Consider the following 27637-nt stretch of genomic DNA (forward strand, 5'->3'; position numbering starts at 1 on the left):
CCCCAAATATCCTAATTTTGTGTACGAATCTTGACAAATAAGAGACTTGTTATAGAAGTAAAGAAGCGCAAGCAGCAGATCACACATTCACATATTTTCTGTAACATCCAGGAAGAAATTATGTCAGCCAGCTTGAAACATTTCTCCACTATAAGCTACGTGAAGGAGCCCAGAATGTTTATTTAAATGTTCGCAATATTTCAGGGGAAACATTACAATGTATAAATCCATAAACTGCTATAAACTTGTGATTGAGTGGATGGCAATTTTTGTGATGTAGATAACTTTTGTTGGAGTCTAAGCCATGAAATAATTATTTTATTTTTATATTGATTTGGAAAAAAAACTTCTTTTTTTTTACCAATTTTCCCAGGAGATTTCCCATATTTTGAAATGCAAATGTTGATTCTCCTCTGACCCGTAGCAATAGACACACAAAATAAAAGTATTTGTGAAATCCCCAGAGGTTGTTTAGTGCTAAATTAACCACAACCTTCGCACCGCATAAAACATTACGTCGCTACTGGTCTGACGTTTCCTAAAAGAATAATGTTAAAAAAGCAACTGAAAGCCTTGTCCAGCTGTTTACTGACGTATACTATTCATGTTTAGCTAACTTTTACTGCAAATAGATATTGGCTCCAAAAATGGGTTATCATTCTCCTTGACTACTAATAATCGGTATCGGTCCTGAAAAAAACATATCGGTCGATCTCTCGACAAAACAGTATGATTCAGTACACGTGTCTGAGGAAAGTAAGGAAGAAAATTGTAAGTCACATTTTTTGCAGAATCATGCAAGCCTATTTGACACACTTCCTCTGTAAAAAAATAAATAATAATACATTTGCATGTACTGTTTGCACTGAACATGGCATGTCTGTGCACACGTGTGAAAAGGAGAATTGTAATCTCAATTCTTAGCAAGAAGGTCAGGATTTTTTTTTATCAGAATCAAGGCAACCCTATTCTGCAACATAAATGTATATTTTGAGAAAATACATAAATTACAACAAATTACCTGCTCATTTTCCATGGAGGAAAGCTGTGAAAAAAGTTCCTGGCAGAACCGAGGGATGATTCCGGCCTCCTCTCCAAAGCCCATCATTCTGCCAGAACATTTAAGATTAACAAACATTTCAAACAGTTCGTTCCTGCACAGAGTTCACAAAGGTGAGAGGAAATCAGAAAAATAACAAACACTCACGTATATGATTTTCCAGAGCCGGTTTGACCGTAAGCAAACAGGCAAGTGTTGAATCCGTCGAAGGCCCTGAGCAGCAGAGGTTTAGCCAGGGTCTCGTACACCACCTGCTGGCTGGCGAAGGAGGGGTCTTTGGAATCCACCGAGCACAGGGAGAAGTCGTAGGTGAAGGAATAGCTCTGTTTAGAGACTGGATGCTGCACTACTGTCTCCTGGCCCCTCATCGTGATCACCTCTGAGGCCTTTTCTGCCTTTTCTCTATGACGGAAAAAGAAATACATGGTGGTTTGGTGGGAGTATGAATGACATACTGACATAAATGACAAATACACTTTAGTAGAATACCTAAACTAAAAAAGAAGGTACAAAGTAAATTTTTTTTTTTTAAATTTAGATAAGAAAACATGTTTTATTAATTTCCCCACTATCTAATATAAGTTACTTTTACAAAAAGATGAGTTGGTTAGGGTGATTGTGCCAAATTCTGCAAACACTTGTAGAGGAGTGGCACACAGCCACAGCAAAGTGCAGCTGTGGACCATTTTCAGCCCATTGCTAAATTTGTATTGGCCATTTATTGTGTAAATATTTTTTTTAATTGGGGGGAAAAAGCAAACATTTAAAACGTAAAGAGACCGAGCTGAAATGTTGATAGTAACAACAAATAGGGATGTTTACATCAGGGCTTTTTGCTGCAGATTTTGAAATCCTGACTAATAACACAAAGGCTGTTAGTTTTTTTAAAGCTGTCTTTGCTCAAAAAATAATAATGAATAAAAATTGTTATTATTAATTACTGACCTATTCCATCCATTTTCTACCGCTTATTGACTTCAGGATTGCGGGGGGCGCTGGAGCCTATCTCAGCTACAATCGGGCGGAAGGCGGGGTACACCCTGGACAAGTCGCCACCTCATCGCAGGGCCAACACAGATAGACAGACAACATTCACACTCACATTCACACACTAGGGCCAATTTAGTGTTGCCAATCAACCTATCCCCAGGCGCATGTCTTTGGAAGTGGGAGGAAGCCGGAGTACCCGGAGGGAACCCACGCAGTCACGGGGAGAACATGCAAACTCCGCACAGAAAGATCCCGAGCCCGGGATTGAACTCAGGACCTTCGTATTGTGAGGCAGACGCACTAATCCCTCTACCTCTACCACCGTGCTGCCCACTGACCTATTCAAAGCTCTAAATATTTCACATTAAATAATCCACTTTGAAATAATGCATATTTTATGTTTGCAACAAAAAAAACAAGAAGGGCATAAAACAAAAAAAAAATGTTGAAAGTTAAAAAAAGTTATATAGTAAAAATTAAAATTAAAAAAATAAATATATATTGATCCATCCATCCATTTTCTACCGCTTGTCCCTTTCAGGGTCGCAGGGGGTGCTGGAGCCTATCTCAGCTGCATTCGGGGTTAAATTATTATTATTATTATTTTTAACACTTATATAAGTGGGCCCTTTTGCATCCCCAAGATTTATGTTGTTATAATTCATTGACTTATTTAGGGCTCCAATTATTTCACATCAAATATTTTGCCTAGAACTTTTTTGGGTGGGGAAATATTGCATATTTTGTGGTTTTACAATAAAAACTGTGTTTTCTTTAACAAAAATGGCATAAAACATTTTTAAAAATACTTTATATTGCCAGATAGCCCTGAAGTTGCTCTAGAAAGTGTTGAAAGATAAAAAACAACTATGATATATTATATATATATTATCCATCCATCCCTTTCGGGGTTGCTGCAGCCTATCTCAGCTGCATTCGGGCGGAAGGCGGGACAAGTCGCCACCTCATCGCAGGGCCAACACAGATAGACAGACAACATTCACTCACATTCACACACTGGGGCCAATTTAGTGTTGCCAATCAACCTATCCCCAGGTGCATGTCTTTGGAGGTGGGAGGAAGCCGGAGTAACCGGAGGGATCATGAATCAATTGGACCCCGACTTAAACAAGTTGAAAAACTTATTCGGGTGTTACCATTTAGTGGTCAACTGTATGGAATATGTACTTCACTGTGCAACCTACTAATAAAAGTCTCAATCAATCAATCAATCAAACAAAAACCCACGCAGTCACGGGGAGAACATGCAAACTCCACACAGAAAGATCCCGAGATTGAACTCAGGACCTTCGTGTTGTGAGGCACATGCACTAACCCCTGGGCCACCGTGCTGCCCTATATATATTATATTACCCTTAATTTGGGGTCCCCCTAGACCAAACTTGAGGGGAGCCCTAAAGGTTTAAAAAAAAATGCCTATATATTGGTTTTGAAAATGAAAAATATCAAAATGACCCTCGCATGCTTTCATTTTTCAGTGTGCGGCCCTCAGTGGAAACAGTTTGGACACCCCTGCAATAAATAGTCAAGAACTTTCCAAAACTTTGAATAGCACAGTGTGTTTTAAAACATTTCAATGCCTGCAATAAAGCGAACACAAACCTGGCATTGAAAGGGCGGACACGGACCGCAACGGTCACTGCACTGTTCTCCATCTTGAGCGAGCCCTGGGGTTTGGGGACCTCACTGGGACGAGATAAGGATTGTTGTGAAGGTGCTGGAGCAGAAGTGGAGGTCCTGGTGAGGTCTGCCTTTAAGCATGGGGCCCCTGCTGTGGCCTTCACCTGTGTTGCTGTGCCGGCTTTGAGCACACCTGTCTTACTCAGTCGTGGAGTTGCAATGGGTTTAAGGACATCCCCTTGCTTCTTATACTTGGACCTGTCCAAACTTGCAGATTTGACCAGCAGTGTCTTAGGCGCTTCTTTTACGGTCATCCTTTCAAATACATCTCTACGTGCTGCGATCCTACCAAATGGTGTCTTCTTAGTGGGCGTTTTGAACGTGTGGGCCTGCTCGTCCTGCAGCCTGCATGTGGAGGCTAAAGATGGGGTCTTGTCCTGTGCCAGTCTCCCTCGACTTTCCGGGTGATTTAAGGCCTCCCGTCCTTTACTCGCCGTATCTCTCAAGCTCATGGAGCGCTGCAGAGTAGGAGTCCTACCGTTGAATTCCTGGAGGATTTTCGGCGTTGTGTGCGAGCCCACACCGGTGACCGGAGCACTTTTATCCATGGTGGGCGTCTTAGTCCTCCGTTGCAGTGTCAGCCTCTTCTCCGGGGCTGCTGTGGTATTATTTTGACTACTTTCCTCCTTTGGCCGTGACCTCCTCTGCAGTGTGAGCCGACCTCGGTAGGGTGTATGACCGCTTTTTGACAGCGCCGAGATGACATACGTCCGGTTGATGGTGCTACTTTTATCGCCGTCCTCACACGCAGAGTCTCCGGAAAGTGAAGGCTCACACTTGGAGAGCGTTTTGACTGCCTTTCTTTCGGTCAGAAACTCTCTGCCTGCTGGGGTCCTACTTGTCGCCATTACGTGCTTCTTAGTCTGTACGGTGAATAATGACATTATGGACGCCTTCTAAGAATATGATAACTATTGGTAGTTTACTAGCTCGGACATAGCATGCCCGCGACGATATAATAAACGCAAGTTGTATTTTAAGGAGAAATTAAACTCCATTTAGATATCAAATAAGAGTCGTCTTCGGTAAAACAGAGCTACTCTTTGTTTACTTCTTCACTTCCGCATTCGAACCGCCTCAATTTCAAATTCTAGCAGCTCCTGGCCGCTGATTGGTTGGCTTCATCCTTGGCAGTGATTACGTCATTGTTGTGGTATTATTTGCACTAGGTGGCAGCACCGTACTGCCAGCCTATACAAAAACATGATCTTGCCATAAACCTTTGACCAAATGATGGAATCGTTTATCAAAAAACACAGAAAAAAATTAATACAAATGTAGACTTAGACTTCCTTTTATTTTCATTCAAATTTGAACTTTACAGTACAGATAAGAACAACATTTTGTTGCATTAGCTCGTTGTAGTGCAGGATGAAAGACCAAATGATTTGCAGATATGAATAAATATTTACTGTACAGATAAATATATTACACTGTTGCATATGCATCCACGTTTATGGATGTATGTTATATTGCTTTTATATTCCAGCGAGTTAATCTGTTTTTGGGGGGAAATTGAGGGAATTATTTTTGATGCATTCAAAAGTCTTATGGCCTGAGGGAAGAAGCTGTTACAGAACCTTGAGTTTCTTCTACGGAGGCTGCGGAACCTCTTTCTAGAGTCCAGCAGTGAAAATAGTCCTTGGTGGGGGTGGGAGGAGTCTCTACAGATTTTCTGAGCCCTGGTCAGGCAGCGGCTTTTTGCGATTTCCTGGATATGAGGGAAAGGAGTCCTGATGATCTTTTCCGCCGTCCTCACCACTATCTGCAGAGACTTCCAGTCTGAGGCACTGTAGGCTCCAGTCCAGACAGAGATGCTGTTGGTCAGTAGGCTCTCTATAGTGCCTCTGTAGAATGGGGGGAAGGAGCTGTGCTCTCTTCATCCTACTCAAAAAGTGCATGCGCTGCTGAGCTCTTTTTACAAGAGCTCCGGTGTGTAGGGACCAGGTCATATTGTCAGTTATCTGCACCCCCAGAAAATTGGTGCTGCTTACGATCTCCACTGCTGTGCTGTTGACGAAGAGTGGCGTGTGGCTAGACTGGTGCCTCCTGAAGTCGACGATGTAGTTGTGAATTGAAGAGTTTTGGGTAGTTTATTCATCTGTATTTAAGTGTACATTGATTAATAGTGAAGACAATGCTTTGTTAAATGAGTATCAAAAGAATATGGAAAATAGTATGGAAAACGATTGGTAAATCTGTAGATTAATGTACATACTTTTACATAAATATATTCACAATAAATATTGTCCAAATGTTGCCTTTTAAAAAAAAGAGAAAACAGTCTAAAAATGAAGATTCTGTCAAGGTATGACTGACAAATAGCAACCCAAATACTACTGCAATAAATTACATATGGACATAATAAACTGTAATATAATGCCAACATACAACAATGACTGATAAAATAACAAACTTTACTCAAAAATGTCATCATCTTGCTATATTCGCGTACTGTATTTATTGCTCTTTTTCAGTGCTCGAGTGTTTTAGTTATTCTTTCCTCTTGAATTTGAGCTACTGTGTGTCAAACAAGTTCCCTTGGGGATCAATAAAGTTTGTCTAAGTCTGCTGTTTCCAAGTGAATTTTTCATCAACAATAACTCCTCCGAATTGGGTTTGAGGCAACTTTGACACCATTAATGACCATCAGGGATTAATAAAGTATTTCTGATTCTGAAGTCTACTTTATTACAGCTTTTTGTTTCGTACTAAAAATTTAGTTATTCTTTATTATCAAGTGACAATATCACAATTTTAAACTATTCAGAAATATTAATTTGATTCTCTTGTGAAGCAATCAAGATTATGTGATATTTAAAGACAGGTCTGCAAACATAAGAAGTTAAAGTACCAAGGATTGTCACACACATACTTGGTTTGGTGAAATTGGTCCTCTGCATTTGACCCATCCCCCTTGTTCACCCCCTGGGAGGTGAGGGGAGCAGTGAGCAGCAGCGGTTGCCACATCCGGGAATCATTTTGGTGATTTAAGCCCTAATTCCAACCCTTGATGCTGAGTGCCAAGCAGGGAGGTAATGGATCCCATTTTTATAGTCTTTGGTATGTGGTTTGGCCGTGGTTTGAACTCACAACCTACCGATCTCAGGGCGGACACTCTAACCACTAGGCCACTGAGTAGGTGGCCTAGTGAAGCAATATATTCTTGCAAACATTTTAAATATTTGATATAGATTAGAAACTAAAGCGGTCCCAAAATGGAACCCTGATGAACCTCAGAAACTAATTTAACTGTAAGAAATGTGATTATTAATAGAAACATATTGTTCTTTTTAATAAAGATAACTATGAAGCCAATTTTTATACAACCAACAAATAGTTTTATTCTTTTTACAATTTAATTGTTAATTAATACACTTTTGCAACAGCTGCACTAAAAATGTTTGTTCACATACACCTTCTTCCAGTCCTACAGTGTCCAATGCCTGTGCTCTTCTAAATTCTCATTCTCTTATCAGAAGAAGCATATCTGTCCGAACTATTTTTTACGCCGGTCATGTCTCTTAATAATGTCGAGGAGGTTATTCTTGGTTACCATCGTGTCGCCAGGCCCAAACTTAGCGTGTTGCTTTTCTCTCCTCTGCTGTTCGAAAAGGTGAGGTGAGTTGAGGAGCTGCGGAGGCAGGATGGTTCCTGTCGGTTTGACCCTGTTGAACACCGCCAGGAACAAACGTTTGTTGTTGTTGTTCAGAAAGGTGATGGCTGTTCCCCTGTGGCCGAGACGACCGGCTCTTCCCACCTACAAAGAAACGAGGGCGTATGGAAAAGTGTTAGTGTTGTTAACGATGATTACAAAATAAAATCAAAATCTGTTTGTGCAACACCACTAACCTGATGGACATACTCATCCATGGTGTTTGGCATATCAAAATTAACCACCACTCGGACGTTTGCCAAGTCCAGTCCCCTGCCGAGCACACCGGTACTTATCACCACCTCAAAGTCACCATCCAGAAGTCCCTGAAGACAACACGAGATTGACTTTTGAGTTAAAAGTGGAATTAATCGGATCAGGTGGCCGATATTTGGCTCTTTTAAAGGGGAACATTATCACCAGACCTATGTAAGCGTCAATATATACCTTGATGTTGCAGAAAAAAGACCATATATTTTTTTAACCGATTTCCAAACTCTAAATGGGTGAATTTTGGCGAATTAAACGCTTTTCTATTATTCGCTCTCGGAGGGATGACGTCACGTTGTGACGTCACATCGGGAAGCAATCCGCCATTTTCTCAAACACATTACAAACACCGAGTCAAATCAGCTCTGTTATTTTCCGTTTTTTTCGACTGTTTTCCGTACCTTGGAGACATCATGCCTCGTCGGTTTGTTGTCGGAGGGTGTAACAACACGAACAGGGACGGATTCAAGTTGCACCAGTGGCCCAAAGATGCGAAAGTGGCAAGAAATTGGACGTTTGTTCCGCACACTTTACCGACGAAAGCTATGCTACGACAGAGATGGCAAGAATGTGTGGATATCCTGCGACACTCAAAGCAGATGCATTTCCAACGATAAAGTCAAAGAAATCTGCCGCCAGACCCCCATTGAATCTGCCGAAGTGTGTGAGCAATTCAGGGACAAAAGACCTCGGTAGCACGGCAAGCAATGGCGGCAGTTTGTTCCCGCAGACGAGCGAGCTAAACCCCCTGGATGTCTTGGCTCACACCGTCTCTTATGCCACCGAAGATGATGAAGAGAAGAATATCGACCCTAGCTTCCCTGGCCTGCTGACATCAACTCCAAAACTGGACAGATCAGCTTTCAGGAAAAGAGAGCGGATGAGGGTATGTCTACAGAATGTATTAATTGATGAAAATTCGGCTGTCTGCACTCTCAAAGTGCATGTTGTTGCCAAATGTATTTCATATGCTGTAAACCTAGTTCATAGTTGTTAGTTTCCTTTAATGCCAAACAAACACATACCAATCGTTGGTTAGAAGGCGATCGCCGAATTCGTCCTCGCTTTCTCCCGTGTCGCTGGCTGTCGTGTCGTTTTCGTCGTTTTCGCTTGCATACGGTTCAAACCGATATGGCTCAATAGCTTCAGTTTCTTCTTCAATTTCGTTTTCGCTACCTGCCTCCACACTACAACCATCCGTTTCAATACATGCGTAATCTGTTGAATCGCTTAAGCCGCTGAAATCCGAGTCTGAATCCGAGCTAATGTCGCTATGCTTGCTGTTCTATGCGCCATGTTTGTTTGTGTTGGCATCACTATGTGACGTCACAGGAAAATGGACGGGTGTATATAACGATGGTTAAAATCAGGCACTTTGAAGCTTTTTTTAGGGATATTGCGTGATGGGTAAAATTTTGAAAAAAACTTTGAAAAATAAAATAAGCCACTGGGAACTGATTTTTAATGGTTTTAACCCTTCTGAAATTGTGATAATGTTCCCCTTTAACTGACATGTGATCGACCAACTAACTGCCAAGCAGAGCCAATCTTTACCACAGCTGTGTCTTTGTGTTTACTTGGCTAAAGACTGTGCTCACGTGAAATATTCCTTCAAAATGGATGCACGCTCAGGGAGACACACTTACATTTCCATAGTTCTGGTTACACACATGCAGGAGTTGCATGAAACCAAAGAGGAACACCGGCTCAAATTTGAGAGCAAGCTGCAAAGAACGCGCCGTCTATCCATCTATCTACTAACACTCACCACCATGGCAGGGGAAATACACTGCAACTACATAATTTCCCCATTGGGAGATACATAAAATCTATCTTATCAGATCAGGACTCAAAATTGGATCGGATCAAAACTACTAACTATAGTAATGTGTTCTTACAGCATTAAGGACCACCAAATTGCCACACTTGAGGGAGAGGAGGTGCGCAAGCGTTTTTTTATGATGTCAAACAAAAAAACCTCCCTTGTAATGGACATGCACGTGTCACTAACAGTATACTGTATGTTCACTACTTCACGCAGGAGACCTTTGTATAAAAAAAGCAGATTTTACTGCACGTCATAAAATAAAACCTGGAGCTTAAGCAATGAGCGCTGTAATCTTTAAGCATTTTTCCTTCAGCGAATTGGCTAACCTAGAATTAAAAGCCTGTTAAGATGGGGCTGTAATCTTAACACTGTAGCTCACATTGTGTAGCTATGTAAGCTAAAGTGCTAACACTAAGTGCTACTAGCACTTTTAAACTGTCTAAATTAAGGCTACATTTTCAGCAATACAATATTGTGGAACTTCTAAGACGTTTTTTAAAAATCGTTGTTAAATTATATAGAATGGGACCTTTAGAGCCAGGGTTCTCAACCTTTTTGACCTCGGTGCCCAATTTTAGTTCTACAGAGGGTGCATGGGGCCCACTCAAATATTAACACTGAATTAGTAATCTTACTTTTGATTTTAAACGTATAAAATAATTGCAACTAATCTATTAAAGTTCAACAGGATAAACATTGTCAAATGATATGAAAGCAAGTGTTAATCACAAAGATTGTTATCAAAGCTTAGGTCAGGTTGATTATAAAAATAAATACTCATCAAATATACTACAAAAGAAGGGACTCATAAAAACTGATGAAAAATAAAATTACATACAATTACACAGTGCTAAAATTAATCATTTCTAACTAAATTATTAATAAATTATAATAATATATATGTTTCTTAAATAAACTGTCAATAAAATAAAGTGCAAATAAAAATACAGCTTCACCACTTTAGTTATAATTTTTGCGCTTAAGAAACATCTCTATGACCTTAGCTCCAGATGTCTTTAGTTTGGTTGATATTGTCATTACTGCCACAAGTGGTGGGAAAGTGTATTACAACTGAGTCCCTCTGCGGCCCATATGGACCACAGCTGAGAAACAGATATTTTTTGGCGGCCCTCGAGGAGGCCCTCGTGGCCCAACAATGAGCCCTAGGGTTAGGAAACGCTGCTTTAGAGCACACATCATCTCTAGTCACCAGTTTGTGTTTGTCTTAGCCATGAAAACAAGTGAGTGAAATGAGACTGACTGGCAGTGCAACAACAGAGTCATTAATATTAAAGCCAGTGTCTGTGTCTCAGGATGACAATAACATGGTATCTGCAAGGAATGCAACCGACGCCTTCCTTAAAATTTATTTGAGACGGTTTGGGCTTTGGGAAATATTTTGTTGGCACAGAAGAAGAGGCACAATCCTAAAATTGCTATTTTTGGGAGTCAAAGCAACACTACCAAGGAGAAGGGTGGAATGTGTAAACATTGACATTTATGTATCATATTTCTATAACATATTGGAGAAAATGGAAAAACGGAGCAATAATATAATTTACTTTTCAACAAAAAAAGTAAGTGATAAGGATAATGTCTTAATTCAGTGTGGATGGCAGCATCCCTTCCACTGCCTGTTCTAGCCTCACCTTGAGGATGCGATTACGTTCCAGCTGGCTCTTGTCGGAGTGGATCGCCACTGTGTTGAGGTCCGTCACCTTGGCGACGGCTTCACACAGCAGATCGGCGCCGAGTTTACAGTCGACAAACACCACCACTGGAGGCTGGTATAACTTATTGTCCTGAAGAAAAAATATATATATTTTAGACATCAAGCTGAGTAGCTTTCATGCAACCCTGCCAACTACCCATGCAACTCACAAACAATTCTGCTTCACACTACTTACATTTTCACAGATATTGAACTTCTGGTGCTATTCAACTGGTGGCCAAAACTGGCCCAGAATGACACCATACCGGCCCCCGAGCTCAGTTCAAAACTTGGGAGACAAACATTTTTGCGGAAAATTCCTAAAAACACTAGTGTGCTCCTGTTTATGGCCTCAGAGCAGTGAGAAAATCCTTGTGCGTAGAAACCACACCTTGCATGAGGCATGGCCTCTCTACACACGGACACATTTCTGTACGTACTCTGTTTGCGCTTGCGAGATGTGTTTCTCTGTTTCTATACATTTTTGCCTTTTGGCACTTAAGGGCGGGCATTGAATACACGGCATCTGCAATTTCTCTCTTTTCTGATTGGTCACTTTAAACGCCTACCGCCTCCTTATCGGAGCCAATCGGAAGAAACAGTTACCGTCAAACTGTGTCCTTTCTAAAGAAATTTAATTATTAGAGTGGAGAGTTTAGACAAAATATCCCATTGTATCATTCATTATGATGTACAGTGCTTAAGATTTTTTTAACACTCTGCCACTATGACATCAGAGCATCGATAAATGAGCTACCTTTTATCATATAATTTTATCATAGAAAATTGGTAAAGGTATAATGCAAGATTGCAATTACCTTGGGAGCATATATCTTGGGATTTTTGACATGTTCACATGATATCATAATAAATGGTAATGTAATCGTTTATTACAGTGTTTCATCGTCGCGAGCGCCCCCGAGAGCAGTGGTTCTCAAATGGGGGTACGCGTACCCCTGGGGGTACTTGAAGGTATGCCAAGGGGTATGTGAGATTTTTTTAAATTATTTTAAAAATAGCAACAATTCAAAAATCCTTTTATAAATATATTTATTGATTAATACTTCAACAAAATAAATGTTTAGAATTAAGTTCATGAATCCAGATGGATCTCTATTACAATCCTCAAAAAGGGCACTTTAAGTTGATGATTACTTCTATGTGTAGAAATCTTTATTTATAATTGAATCACTTGTTTATTTTCCAACAAGTTTTTAGTTATTTTTATATATGTTTTTCCAAATAGTTCAAGAAAGACCACTACAAATGAGCAATATTTTGCACTGTTATATAATTTAATAAATCAGAAACTGATGACATAGTGCTGTATTTTACTTCTTTATGTCTTTTTTTCAACCAAAAATGCTTTGCTCTGATTAGGGGGTACTTGAATTAAAAAAATGTTCACAGGGGGTACATCACTGAAAAAAGGTTGAGAACCACTGCCCTAGAGGGCCGCAAAAATATCTGTTTCTCAGCTGTGGTCTGTTTGGACCGCAGCGGTAACCAGTTGTAATACACAATTCCACCACTTGTGGCAGTAAAGACAATCTCAAACAAAGAGAAGAATTCTGGAGCTAAAGTCATGGAGAAGTTTTTTAAGCGCAAAAATTATAACTAAATTGGTGAAGTTGTATTTTCATTTTATTGACAGTTTAGTTAGGAAACATATTCATGAATAATTTTGTTTGTTTGTTTTAGCACAACAAATTGTATGTTAAATGTATTTTTCTTCAGTCCCGATGAGTCCCTTTTTATGCAGTTTATTTGGTTAGTACTTATTTTTCTTAATCAGCCTGACCTAAGACTAAGGTTTATGTGTTAAATGAATAATAATCATTGCGATTAACACATGGTTTAAACTTAGACAGACTGTATCGATCTCCAAGAGAGATTGTTGGAAACAGTAGCTCAATTACAGGAGGAAAAGATAACTAAAACACTCAAGGGCACTAAAAAAAGACAAATAAATAAAAAATGAAATATAATAGACAATACCAACTATACAAAAGCGATAGTATACAACAATAACAATGGGACAACTAAAACAATAAAAACTATAAATAGGTTAGATATAATTATTGATGATTAAGACAAATATACCTAATTCAGAGTTAATATTTAAATGGGCCTCAAGCACCTGTGTAGTGGAAAAGTTGGGCCTTGAAGTCAAAAAGGTTAAGAACACCTGGTTTAATAGGTTGCAGTGTAAAACGTGTATTAAATGACAAAATACAATAATAGTGAGTTATTTTGTCTTCTTCAGAAGAGGCACACAAACAGGCTTTGAACTGGAGACCGTAGGTGTTTAAAGTGACCAATTAGAAAGAAGAAGAGTTGCTGGGCCGTGTATTCAATGGCCGCCTCTCAGTGCCAAAAGTGTGTAGAGAAACAAGAGAATCGTTAGCAAAAAGACACCGTGCACGTACAGATGATTCCCCACGCACACAGTGTGCTTTATACATGCAAACATGAACCAGTGTAAACACAATGCCAGTGACATTTTGACCTCTGAAATGCCAGCATCCACCACAGCAGACACTTGTATTTTGCATTACAGTGCTATTTTCTTCAGAAATGTGTTACTGATATCAGAATCACAACCAAATGTCCACTGCAGAGGATGCTGGTTCTCAAAATAAGAGTAATAGTGAAGGGAGGAGTCTGGCCCCCCGGGGCTTAGCTTTCTGGAAATGTGGCCCCGAGAACAATTTAGTAGTACAGCCCAAAGGAAAAGTGAAGTTGACTGTTCTTATTCTATGTACAGCAAATGGTCCAAGCATGTCTGGGATTCCTGGATTGCAGCCATGACGGTGGGCCCACCCATTTCCTGCACACAGTCAGTAAAGACCAACCCACCTCTATGTAGAGTTAAGAATGCTTCCTGTGCATCTACTAAAAATGTAAAGTTATTTATTTACACCCAACTCTTTTCTACAATACAATAGATTAATTAGACTTGACCTGAGGGTTGCTCGATATAGACGATATAAATTTGGCCAACAATAGAACATTTAATACTATGGTTATATCGTGATAATACATGTTGATGACACATTCAAGATGTGTCCTACAAATTTGACAGCGACCAGTAACCAGTTCTCTTACAATTACACTGTAATCCATACTTGCCAACCTTGAGACCTCCGATTTCAGGAGGTGGGGGGTGGGGCGTGGTTGGGGCGGGGGGCGTGGTCGGGGGCGTGGTTAAGAGGGGAGGAGTATATTTACAGCTAGAATTCACCAACTCGAGTATTTCATACATACATATATATATATGTATGAAATAATTGACTTTCAGTGAATTCTAGCTATATATATATTTATTTATTTTATTATATATATAAATAAAAGAAATACTTGAATTTCAGTGTTCATTTATTTACACATATACACACATATAACACTCATCTACTCATTGTTGTACTTGAAAGTACAATGCAATACAATTCCGGGGCAATGGCCCCTATCAAATACACAGTAATGAAAACACAGTTGTTCTACTAACTGTACTGTGTGTTATGAGAGTAGAGTATGTGTGTGTGTGTCCCTTTAATAGGTGACAGCATGTGAGGTGAGTGAGTCAGTGAGTGTGTGGGCGAGAGAAGAGAGGGAGCGGTAGCGTGAGTGCGGGGAGGGACTAGTTGGTTTTGTGTTGGATTGGCTGTGTGCAAGCAATCAATAAAGCAAGATTTGCAACTAATCGCTGGACTCATCATTCACCCTAAAGTCGTCCGCTGTGGAGACCCACTGCCGGGTAAGGTGAAGGGTGTTGCTCCGAGCATACATCGGCCCTGGAGAAGTGTCTCCCCTGCGCTCTTCGACTACGGTCTCGTTCTTCTGCTTCGTCTCCTTGTGTGCGCACACTGGACTCAGGTCCGCATGGAGCTAGAGGGGGCGTGGCCTCCAGCTCTGGCTGAATTCCGGGAGATTTTCGGGAGAAGATTTCTTCCGGGAGGTTTTCGGGAGAGGCGCTGAATTTCGGGAGTCTCCCGGAAAATCCGGGAGGGTTGGCAAGTATGCTGTAATCACTGCTATTTCTTGCCTTCCTGTTATCACTGGAGGGCAAGAAATAGCTAAACATGCAACACCATAAATAGATACAAATAAGCATAGCTAACCGCTAAGCTAGAGCTCTTGGATGTAAACATGGGTTGGAGAATCGATACAAATATTGACAGTAATGATACCAAATTTAGTATCAGTTACTTATCGACATTACTGTGCTTCGTTAAAATATTTTTTTATAAGGGCCAACAGTAGTTTTAGCTTTTTTAATTATTTTTACTGTATTGACTTCATACATTTTGTGTGTAAAAAGGGAAAAGGGGGATAATTTGAAATTTCTAGTAATGTTAAGTATGAAACAACAGAATAGTAGGTACTTACTACACTTTTAACAGTAGGTTTGTAGATTAATAATAATCTTGAGAAAATAATACAACTGGACGCATACTGAAGCTTGTTTAACTCGCTTTAAAGTGTTTCTATTATCATTTATATGCCAAATAATACACTATAATGCCAAAAGTATTTGGCCACCTGCCTTTACTCACATATGAACTTGAAGTGCCATCCCATGGAATTGTCCAAAATGTTTTGGTATCCTGGAGCATTCAAAGTTCCTTTCACTGGAACTAAGGGGCCAAGCCCAACTCCTGATAAACAACCCCACACCATAATTTCTCCTCCACCAAATTTCACACTCGGCACAATGCAGTGCGAAATGTAGCGTTCTCCTGGCAACCTCCAAACCCAGGCTCGTCCATCAGATTGCCAGATGGAAAAGCGTGATTCATCATTCCAGAGAAGGTGTCTCCACTGCTCTAGAGTCCAGTGGCGACGTGCTTTACACCACTGCATCCGACACTTTGCATTGGACTTGGTGATGTATGGCTTAGATACAGCTGTTCGGCCATGGAAACCCATTCCATGAAACTCTCTGCGTACTATACGTGGGCTAATTGGAAGGTCACACAAAGTTAGGAGCTCTGTAGCAACTGACTGTGCAGAAAGTCTTTGTACTATGCGCTTCAGCATCCGCTGACCCCTCTCTGTCAGTTTACGTGGCCTAGCACTTGGTGGCTGACTTGCTGTTGTTCCCAAACTCTTCACTTTTCTTAAAATAAAGTTGACTTTGGAATATTTAGGAGCGAGGAAATTTCACGACTGGATTTGTTGCACAGGTGGCATCATATGACAGTTCCATGCTGGAAATCACTGAGAGCGGCCCATTCTTTCACAAATGTTTGTAGAAACAGTCTCCGTGCCTAAGTGCTTGATTTTATACACCGGGCCAAGTGATTAGGACACCTGATTCTCATCATTTAGATGGGTGGCCAAATACTTTTGGCAATATAGTGTATATTGTGATACCCCACGACCCCGAGAGGGACAAGCGGTAGAGATGGATGGATGGATATATCGTTATCACAAGAGGCTGCGATGTATATTGCAATATATATTTTAGGACATCCCTACTTGACTTGCAAAGCAACAGAGTCTACTGCACATCTTTAAAATAATTTGTGTGTTGAACCTACGTTGAGAATCTCAAACAGCTTCTTCTTCTTGGAGGGCTCCTCGACCCACAGCAGGATCTGCCTAACGTTGGCACAGGGCTGGTTCTTCTCTCCGACAGCAATACGGACTGGGTCCTGCACCAACCGGGACGCCAGCTCCTCCGTCCCCGTTGGGATGGTGGCTGATGCCAGTAGGGTCTGGCGGTCTTCGGGCACATGCTCTAAAACCTCTAGGACCTGCTGCTGGAAGCCCATCTTGAGCATAGTGTCAACCTGCAGAATGTGCCACAGCAGCACAGTATGAGAATATGCAAACAATTAATTGCCAGCAGGGAAAACAGCCAATTACTGTGTTGATTAACGACGGCTGTACCTCATCAACCACAACAATCTTCACTCTATCAAGCCGCACAGCCTTTTGCTTCAAAACCTCAAGGAGTCTCCCTGGTGTTGCTATGACGATCTACAAGTGATTTATACATAAAAAACACAATTAAATTATCGAATCATTTTGCGAAGCCATCTTTTCTAAAAAAGTATATTTGTCAGAAGTTACTTTGATGCTGCTCTTGAGGCGGTGAAGTTGTGGAGGGAGGGGCATGCCGCCCACCAGCAGGGCGGTTCTCATATTAGGGAGGCCAATCACCACCTCCTTGGCCTGTCTCTCTATCTGAATGGCCAGCTCTCTGGTGGGGGTCAAGATGAGGGCCACGGGGCTGCCAGCAGTCTGAGTTTGTTCCTGAAGGAAAAGTTGCATCATGAACTTAAATTGCAAAATATGCACACACACTAGATATGGAAATGGAATCTAATATTTTTCAAATATATGCAGTATTTTTTTATGTTTGAAGGATGCATGTGTGACCAGTTTAGGGTGCAGCTCATGCCATAACCCATAGCAAAACATGTTCTAGACCAAAAATCACTTAATATTCTCTACTGCTCGCTAGTGTTACCATAGTTATTGTGTAGAAATATGGGGAAATAACTACAAAAGTACACTTCATTCATTAACGGTGTTACAAAAAAGATCAGTTAGAATATTACATAATGTTGGATATAGAGAACATACAAACCCTTTATTTATTGAATCAAAAATACTGAAATTCCACGACATAGTGAATTTGCAAACAGATAAAATTATACATAGAGCAAACTATAACCTGCTACCCAAGAATATACAACAATTCTTCTCAAAAAAAGAGGAGAAATATAATCTTAGAGAAAAATGTAATTTAAAACATTTGTATGCACGTACAACACTTAAGACCTTCAGTATATCTGCATGTGGAATTAAATTATGGAATGGATTAAGCAAAGCAATCAAACAATGTACTAATATGATCCACTTCAAGAAACTCTTCAAACTTAAAGGGTTTACAAAGTACAAAGAAGAAGAACCATGATAAACATTCTGAATTTATTTCATCCATCCATCTGTTCATTTTTTCAAAATAATTTTACTCATCTCACCCAATGAAATATAACTTACTTCACAGAGTATTATTTATTTATTTATTTTAATTTTGATTACTTATGGAGTATATTGTGAATAAATTGAGAACAGGAAGTGAACAAAAGTTTTAGCAACTGTTATATAAAAGAAAAGGGGTAGAATTAAATAAGCTCTACTTCTTCCTACTCCTTTTCGAACATGTTGAAAAGAGAAACTGGAAATTGTGATGTATCATGTTGTATGCTTGCATGTTCGAAATAAACTCAAACTCAAACTCAATCTCAACCCTGAATGATATTACATTATGTTGTTTATTATATTGTCCGATTTTTATCATCAACAAAAACCTTGTATTTCAACAGACGTATGTTAACTTTTATACTATTTCTGACTATATTTCTTTAAGAGGAACTGTACTTTTTGGGGGAATGTTGCCTTTCATCCACAATCCCTATGTGAAACAAGAACACACGTCTTTTTCTGGACTGGGCGTTCAAACTAGCAAAAAAAACTGCTAGCAAGAGGCAGCTGACAATACAGGTAATGGGAATTGACCTATTTCACCCATAAAGCCCTCTAAAAATATATACAAAAACACCCAACAATGTTTTATGTACGGTACATGCTGTAAGTATATATGTAATGTCGTAACAAACACATTAATGATAACATGTAATATTTACAGTATCAGAATCAGAAATACTTTAATAATCCCCAAGGGAAATTCAGATTTTCAGCACAATTTGAATTGTGCTGAAAATCTGTATTTTATTCACTTTAAACATTACCGGAACTTCTTTCCTGGGCGCATTGATTTCACAAAGTGCATAGCAAATGAACGCTATTTCCATCAACAACAACTAGTACAAACCATAGCACATTTTGACTAATTTGGGATTTAACCCATCAGCGTCCAAACTCTTAGATTGGGGTGCTGCATTGGGCTTAAAACATTTGGCGGGGGGGGCGACTGCATGTAAAGTAACTATATATACATATATATTATTATAATAATATAATGGATACATAATTTATAATTATTTTCATTATTAAGAGTATGTGATAATTCATGCCCTACCTTGTTTACTTCCGTGACGACCTCATTAAAGTGTTTTAATCAATCAATAATATATCAAGCAGCTAAAATGCACCAAAAATGGATAAGTATGGAGAGAGAGTGTTTTCCCATTATCCTTTGTAATGAATATGGTTGTAATTTTGAATTTTTTAATGCTGATTCTACGCTTTTTTTTTTTATAACATCCACAATGTTCAATGAGCAGGTTGTGTTATGTGTGATAATGTTTGTTGAGTTGTTGTGCTGGTTGATTTTCTTTTTTCTGCACCATGACTAGGAAAGGTTTTTTGGATTGGGTGATAAAACTAAATGCTGTGCACACATTCACATGGATGCACAATTTATGCTCACTGACTTGAGTTACTTTCGGGTTCTATGACTAACTTTATACGATATGAAAACACCGCACCTGGCCTCAGGCCCAAATTGAAGATGCCAGCAGCCCGCATTTGGCCCACGGGCCGTAGTTTGGACATCCCTGATCTACACTGACCCAAACGTTTTGCCTCCAAGGGCCAAAGTGAAAATGTGCCAATGGGTCGCGGGCCAAACACAGCAATTTCAAGCATAGAGCAGCACCGTGAGTGAGGAGTTAAGCCCCATACTGCCATTATAAGCTATTGGGGATGGTCACGTCAGTAGTTAGCCTTGCGGACATCCTATTAATGATTGCATGAGCTTGAAAGTGGTCATTATGACCATGTATTCAATTTGGGAAGTCACTCTTTGGTGGGCCAAACAAAACAACTCGGCGGGAAAAATTTGTCCCACTTTGGGCATTCCTGATCTCGAATTAATTGATTTACATGCACCCCAACTTAAACAAGTTGAAAAACTTATTCGGTCAATTGTACGGAATATGTACTGTACTGTGCAATCTACTAATAAAATTTCAATCAATCTATCAATCAATCACCTTAATTTTTTTTTAGCCTGAATATACGGAGGATGTGCTCCAAGTTTTAGAAGCCAAAACACTAAAAGATCATGTAGCACCAGTGTTATGTGCTAAACAAGAAATACGAACATAAAACAGTCACTTACAATGTTCACTCTCATATGATGCTGACTGATGAGATGGTTATATCTTTGGGCATGAAACAGTATGCTCGCGAGTCCCCGTTTAGAGGATGAATTCAGCATGATTCTCACTCCTCAGGTAAAAAATGTTGGGATGCAACGAGCATCTTGCCGAGTTTTTCTAGCAATGTCTTCGGGTCTAAGGTTGAATTTCAACGTCGACCAACTTCTCAGCTTGTGCAAGGCATGATTACCGGTAATAATATAGCATTACCTTTCTCAAACTCAGAGGCAATTCAGCAGCAACTCAGTAGCTAGCTTTCCTCTGCCCAGTGGCCAGAGGAGCAGTGTGAGTGTGCGAAGGTGCTGTGATACTAAAAGTAGTTCCTCGGTCTTAACTCTTAGAATAACAATGTCGCTATAGCTTGATTAATATGCCTGTCAGGGCATGTAAAATGTATGGTTAGCGGTTCTCTGATGGTTTTATAGGCGGAGTAGATGACTCTCCATTACCTATATTGTTAGCCGCTTCTTGCGAGTGTATTTTCTTCTATTTAGAATAATTTAGCAATTATTAGGTTCCAAATAGTAGATTAATTTGACATTTTCTCAATTTGAAAGAAACTTCCCAGTACCTGGAAGTCTGTATGGGAATAAAATCATACTTGCCAACCTTGAGACCTCCGATTTCGGGAGGTGGGGGTGGGTGGGGGGGAGGAGGGCGTGGTCGGGGGTGGGACTGGTGCGTGGTTGTGGGCGGGGGCGTGGTTAAGAGGGGAGGTGTATATTGACAGCTAGAATTCACCAAGTCAAGTATTTCATACATACATACATACGTACATACATACATACATACATACATACATACATACAAATATATATATATATATACATATATATATATATATATATATATATATATATATATATATATATATATATATATATATATATATACATACATACATACATATATATATGTATATATATCAATCAATCAATGTTTATTTATATAGCCCTAAATCACAAGTGTCTCAAAGGGCTGCACAAGCCACAACGACATCCTCGGTACAGAGCCCACATATATATATATATATTTATGTATATGTATGAAATGTAGATGTATATATATATATATATATATATATATATATATATATATATATATATATATATATATATGCATCCTGAAAATATGCAAACAAAACTGTGTTTAGATAATTGATACTTCAAACTTGCATAAATAAATCTTAAGGATATAACATAACTTGGCTTCTGAGAGCTTCAAAATGTAATGAAAAAAATGCTAAAGTTGTTAATAAACAATCAATTATTTCAATAATTAAATATGGTCATTTTAAATGAATTATTATGATCATTTAAAATTAATTATTTCATATATGTTTATTTCAATGTATAATTCTATGGCTGCATGTAATAAGGAGTCAGAAAAAATACAAATAAAAACAATTAATTTTGATGTTTTTAGCAAAATATAGTAAAAATGTATTTAGTTTTTTTTGTATTTAATAAATATATTTATTTTTAGGTAAGATAAACATAATAATACAATTTATCTCTAGTCTGGATGATTTAGTTCTTGTCACCCTGTTGTCCTCCCGTCATAAAAAAAAGGCTGTCCTCACTCAGGTCGCATGGAGCTGGAGGGGGCGTGGCCTCCAGCTCCGGCTGAAAATCGGGAGATTTTCAGGAGAATATTTGTCCCGGGAGGTTTTCGGGAGAGGCGCTGAATTTCGGGAGTCTCCCGGAAAATTCGGGAGGGTTGGCAAGTATGATAAAATACACATTTTCAACAGGCACACACTCATGCCACCTGAATAGCGTCTGTAGAACTAAGAGGAGTAATTCCCAATACGAAAATTCATCTTTTAATCTGAGCAATGTTTCCGTTGTGTATAGAAATATACATTTATTGACAAAAAGATCGACAGTACCTTCGTTGCCCTTAGAATGACGGGCAGCAGGAAGGCTATCGTTTTCCCTGAGCCGGTGTCAGCACTGGTGATCACATCCCTGCCAATGAGACCAACGGGCAGCATCTGCATCTGTACGGGTGTGGGCGTCTCGTAGCCGGCCTTCTTCAAGTTGCGATTAAGAGTGACTGGAAAGCCACAGTGTTCAAACTCCACAATGGGCCTCGTTACATCTCTCCCTTGGGTATCAATGCCCAGTTCTTTTTTAATCCGCCCCACTTGCTCATCAGTGAGACCAGATATGAATGGATCCTCCTTGTAGGAATAGTTCAATTCAAGTGTTTTCACAGAAACTGCAGCAGGTTGAGTCTTTTCGTCTCTATTCGTGTCCTTTTGATTAAACACCTCCACCCCAGTGCCCAAGCCCATTTGGGCCAAGTGGCTGCCTTTACATTCCAGACTGCAAACATCGTTGTCAGTGCTGTCACAGATGTACTCTCCATAGCGCCCACACATCACACAGATGGGTTCTCCTGGTTCTGGCCATCTTTGATTCTTTTTGAAAGATTTGACCGGTTCCTCCTCTTCTTCAGCACTGCTTGAAGAACACTCCTTCTCTACTTTTTCTTCTTCTTTTTGTTCTTCTTGTAATGGTTCTTCTTTTTGTTCTTCTTGTAATGGGATCTCAACCATTACTCTGCAGTCTTCAATGTTGGTGTCTTTGGTCTCCTGTTCATCATGTGTCTTAGAAGCTCCTTCACTTGTCTCATCTTCTTGATCCAACTGGACTTTCTTCTTCTTCAGAATTAGGTTAGAGTCTTCTGCTGGTCTCTTCACCTTAAGGGCTCTTGGCATAAACATTTTACAGGCTAGTAATCTAGGAAGACAGACACAAACAAACAAGCAAACCATGTTAGCTGAAACTGAAACAACTTTTTATATAAGTGAAGTTTTGCTTTACTGTATATTACATTAACCTATACATTGGTAAATGCACTTTAACCAATATACATATTTAAATAAAAATAGACACTCCTGTGTGCTGTAGTCCCCAGCATCGATGATCACATAATCACAAATTACAAATATTAATACGTTTCATAGCAAGTATTATTTCAAACCTCTGCATAAAAAACATACTAACCTGCAATGTTCGTAACCATGTTCGAATGTTTAATCTGATGAATTTGAAAGAAACCACTACGGCGCTGTCTGCGTTTCAAGACAGCTACTGTCGCAGAATGATGACGTAGTTCTGTAGTCTTTACTAGCTGGGAATTGTAGTCCAAATATGTATCCATAAAGTAGATTGCAAATGTCACTGCAGTTTCACCGGTACATGTATCAAAAGACGACACTGCATTTTATCTGCCTCACTTGTGAGTACATCCAAAAGTAATACATCTAAAATATGAAATACTCACTCTCCTCATACATTTTTATTCAATAAAAATAATAATATGATATAATAATATTTTTTATTGAATTGATTATTTTTGTAATCAACATATAGTCAATTTAAAATATGAGATAGTTTAATAGAATGTTCTTACTCACAAGTAACATGTGAATTGCTTAGTCAGGTCTAAGACAAACAGACTCAAGAAAATTGTTTTCCCTAAAGCCATAACCACGGTGAACTCTAATAGGCACTGATTTTATAGTTTAGCACCTCTCTGAATGCTTCTGTATATATGTATATAGTATAATATTTAAACAACACATTCAGAACATTTCTTCTCAGGACTGGACTGTGCACCTTACCTCTTTTTGCACTATTTTTCAATCAATCAATCAATCAATGTTTATTTATATAGCCCTAAATCACAAGTGTCTCAAAGGGCTGCACAAGCCACAACGACATCCTCGGTACAAAGCCCACATAAGGGCAAGGAAAAACTCACCCCAGTGGGACGTCGATGTGAATGACTATGAGAAACCTTGGAGAGGACCGCATATGTGGGTAAACCCCCCCCCCCCCCCCCCCCTCTAGGGAGACCGAATGCGATGGATGTCGAGTGGGTCTATTCTTTCCTTCCTATATTTTGCATATTTGTAGACTGTCGCACTGATACTGGAGTTGCTTTTAATCTCATTGTACCTGTGTATAGTGACAATAAAAGGAATTATATTATATTCTAATGGGCATAAACAAGTTTGTGCTGAAACATTGGACACCAACCTCAAACAAGTTATAAATGATAAATGGGTTGTACTTTTATAGCGCTTTTCTACCTACAAGGTACTCAAAGCGCTTTGACAGTATTTCCACATTCACCCATTCACACACACATTCACACACTGATGGCGGGAGCTGCCATGCAAGGCGCTAACCAGCAGCCATCAGGAGCAAGGGGTGAAGTGTCTTGCCCAAGGACACAACGGACGTGACTAGGATGGTAGAAGGTGGGGATTGAACCCGAGTAACCAGCAACCCTCCGATTGCTGGCACGGCCACTCTACCAACTTCGCCACGCAAGTTAATTTTGAATTAAAGTTAATTTCTGATCCATTTTAAAGCTCTGTTTAAAACATTCCTAATTCTAATACAGTGGTATCTCAATTTAAGTGTCCCCCAATTTAAGAGTGTTTTGAGATAGGAGCTGTCTCTTGGCTAATTGTTATGCTTTAAGTTGCAATCAACAATTTGTCACCATGAACCCCTTTTAAGATGCACCCAAAACATCTGGTCTTACTCGTTAGCATTAGCTTACAGCTAGAGTTCGATTTAACTTTATTTTCCAGCGATGGAAAGGAAGAAAGTGAATGTGAAAGACAGTGCTGTAAATAAGAAGCAGATGATATTCATTGAATTAAAGACAGAAATCATCAAAACATGACTTAGCATGAAGAAAACTTGGCAACTTGAAGCATACCAAATGACAGATATTTATCCATGAACATGTGCAGAAAATGCTGATGCTGTGTTTGACGGAGAAGCAGCTCGAAGGAGATAAATGCCGTACATTATTATTACATGACTTTATAAAACTACTGCATTTGTTCATAGTACTTTCTGTTGTATTGTTTGCCATACAATATTTCTGCTCTATAAGTTGTTTTTTCTTTTTAAAAGGCATGTTACATGTTAAAATTGTGCTGTTTTTTTTGGGGGGGGGGGGGGGGGGTGAACGGGTTTTGTTGAATAAAATGCTTTAAAAACATTTAATAAAGTCAAATACAAAAAAGGCAACAACAGAAGTATCCAGCACAGTAGATGTAGGCATCGACATCAACAATATGATTTGCCCGAGTGGCTGGACAGAACTTTTTTTTTCTCTTCAGGATGCACCATTTTTGTGGGCGCGTCTTATTTACGTGCCTCCACTTTGATTTGGTCCTCTCTCCGCCAGCGATATAGTTTTTTAAGTTAGAACTATACGCTACTTTGTATTAGAAATGGCAACTGCGGAGGATGCACGTGACCCACAACGAGAGGATAAAGAAAAAAAAGGGGATTATTGACGACACCGTCGGACTACGATGGCAAACTCGCGCAAATCTCATCGGCAAAATTTCTTCCACATATGGATAATCCGCCGACATCGTACCTGGGGAAAACGTCACACTTGAGGCTAATTCCAAACGGCTCATTTGGAGGAAGTACGCGCAGTAAAGCAACACTGTTTAAATTTGCCTCTACTGTTTAATTTAGAATTTTCGGGACTTACGCACATCACAAATACACAAAAACAGGTACCAATAGGTAAAACAAAAAGTTGGTTTTGCATAATAGATCCCCTTTAAGTAATCCACAGAGGGCTAGTATTTAGTGTTTTTTGAGTAGAATTAAATATTGCCATAATATATGTAACTATCGGCTGCACAAAACTACATTGAACTACAAAGTTAAGTAGCAGGTCACTACAAAATATGGGTTTGCGGGCTCCGAATTTGAGACCCACCCTTGTATGGTGTTTGTACTAATTACCTTTTTTAGTATTTTTTTTAAATTATTTACAGCCCTTATGTTAATCAAGCATGCATATGTTTTTCTTTTTGTTTAATGCATTCTAACTTGTAAATAAATACCAGAAACAGTAGCTAACAGTAGAGTCAATTAGAGTCGTTTTAGTCAGTCTATAAAGCGCTCTAAAAACAAACAAAAAAACACTAAGTATACTATGATGTAATATTTGCCTATTTTACTCATTTTAAACATATGGCGGCGTATTCATTTCATAGACACGTCACAACGTTTGCTTTTCCCTTCATCAACAACAACTACTAATAAGCATGTGGACTTTATGAGAGCCAACAAAGACTACTTGAGGACAAATGATGATTCAGAACTTTATATTTCTGATCCTGAATATAATGATGGAGAGCTACAAGTTTTAGAAGCTGTGTGCTAAACAGATGCAGTTCTAATTAAACATCAAGCATCATGTAGCAGTATTGCGAAGTGCTAAACAAGAAATACGAACATAATAAAAGAAACACTTATTGTACAATGTCTGCTCTCACTGGAATGTCGACTGATGGGACGTTCTTCTCGTTTAGATGAGCAATTAATCATAATTCTGAAGCAGGTAAACCAAAAAAAAAAGCTGTATGCAAACGGGCGTGTTTTTGTTTCTTTCTCACAGTCTTTGTGTCTAAGTTGGATGTCAAAGTTAACCAACTTCTCGGTTTATGGTCACATCCTTCTGCTATCCAGGTGAGAGGCATGATTTATAATCTAGAATTAACTTTCACCAGCTCAGTGGCGATGCAGCAGCTCACCGGCTCAATACGTTAAAGTAGCAGCACAAGCTATTTAGCTCTCTAAAAATCGGTCGACTGCATTAGAGCAGTGTTTCTCAACCTTTTTTGAGCCGCGGCACATTTTTTTCATTGAAAATATCCGTAGGCACACCACCAGCAGAAATTATTAAAAAATTAAACTCAATTGACAGTAAAAAGTCATTGTCGCAATTGTTGGACATGACTTTAAACCATAACCAATATAGCTCTTGTCTCAAAGTAGGTATAATGTCACGACCTGTCACATCACACCGTGACTTATTTTGAGTTTTTTGCTGTTTTCTTGTGTGTAGTGTTTTAGTTCTTGTCTTGCGCTCCTATTTTGGTGGCTTTTCCTGTTTTGTTGGTGTTTTCCTGTAGCAGTTTCATGTCTTCCTTAAACGCTATTCCCCGCATCTGCTTTGTTTTAGCAATCAAGAATATTTAAGTTGTTGCTATCCTTCTTTGTGGGGACATTGTTGATTGTCATGTCACGTTCGGATGTACATTGTGGACACCGTCTTTGCTCCACTGTAAGTCTTTGCTGTCGTCCAGCATTCTGTTTTTGTTTACTTTGTAGCCAGTTAGGTTTTAGTTTTGTTTTGCATAGCCTTGCATGCCCTTTCTTAGGGGCACTCATCTTTTGTTTATTTTTGGCTTAAGCTTTAGATACGACGACAAACCCTC

General features: G+C 39.3%; 2 protein-coding genes across 2 annotated transcripts in view; both read right to left on the minus strand.

Moving 5' to 3' along the window:
- Positions 1-4817, minus strand: part of kif14 (kinesin family member 14) — a 38112-nt gene extending 33295 nt beyond the window's left edge. The window contains exons 1-3 of the mRNA XM_061975991.2: positions 3674-4817; positions 1208-1462; positions 1022-1109 (exon numbers count right to left, since the gene is read on the minus strand). Coding sequence (XP_061831975.1) covers positions 1022-1109; positions 1208-1462; positions 3674-4635 — 1305 coding nt within the window. The 5' untranslated portion in view covers positions 4636-4817. The remainder of the gene's footprint in view (positions 1-1021; positions 1110-1207; positions 1463-3673) is intronic.
- Positions 4818-7108: 2291 nt separating this feature from the next.
- On the minus strand, positions 7109-23513 carry ddx59 (DEAD (Asp-Glu-Ala-Asp) box polypeptide 59). The gene is made up of 8 exons (XM_061976401.2): positions 23370-23513; positions 22247-23102; positions 17294-17476; positions 17111-17200; positions 16759-17010; positions 11154-11306; positions 7604-7732; positions 7109-7511 (listed from the first exon to the last, which is right to left on the minus strand). Exons 2-8 carry the CDS (start codon positions 23084-23086, stop codon positions 7251-7253), a joined length of 1908 nt encoding a protein of 635 aa, XP_061832385.1. The 5' UTR covers positions 23087-23102; positions 23370-23513; the 3' UTR covers positions 7109-7250.
- Positions 23514-27637: the final 4124 nt, after the last annotated feature.

This window comes from Nerophis lumbriciformis, linkage group LG14, assembly GCF_033978685.3.
Source record: "Nerophis lumbriciformis linkage group LG14, RoL_Nlum_v2.1, whole genome shotgun sequence".
NCBI classification, from domain to species: domain Eukaryota; kingdom Metazoa; phylum Chordata; class Actinopteri; order Syngnathiformes; family Syngnathidae; genus Nerophis; species Nerophis lumbriciformis.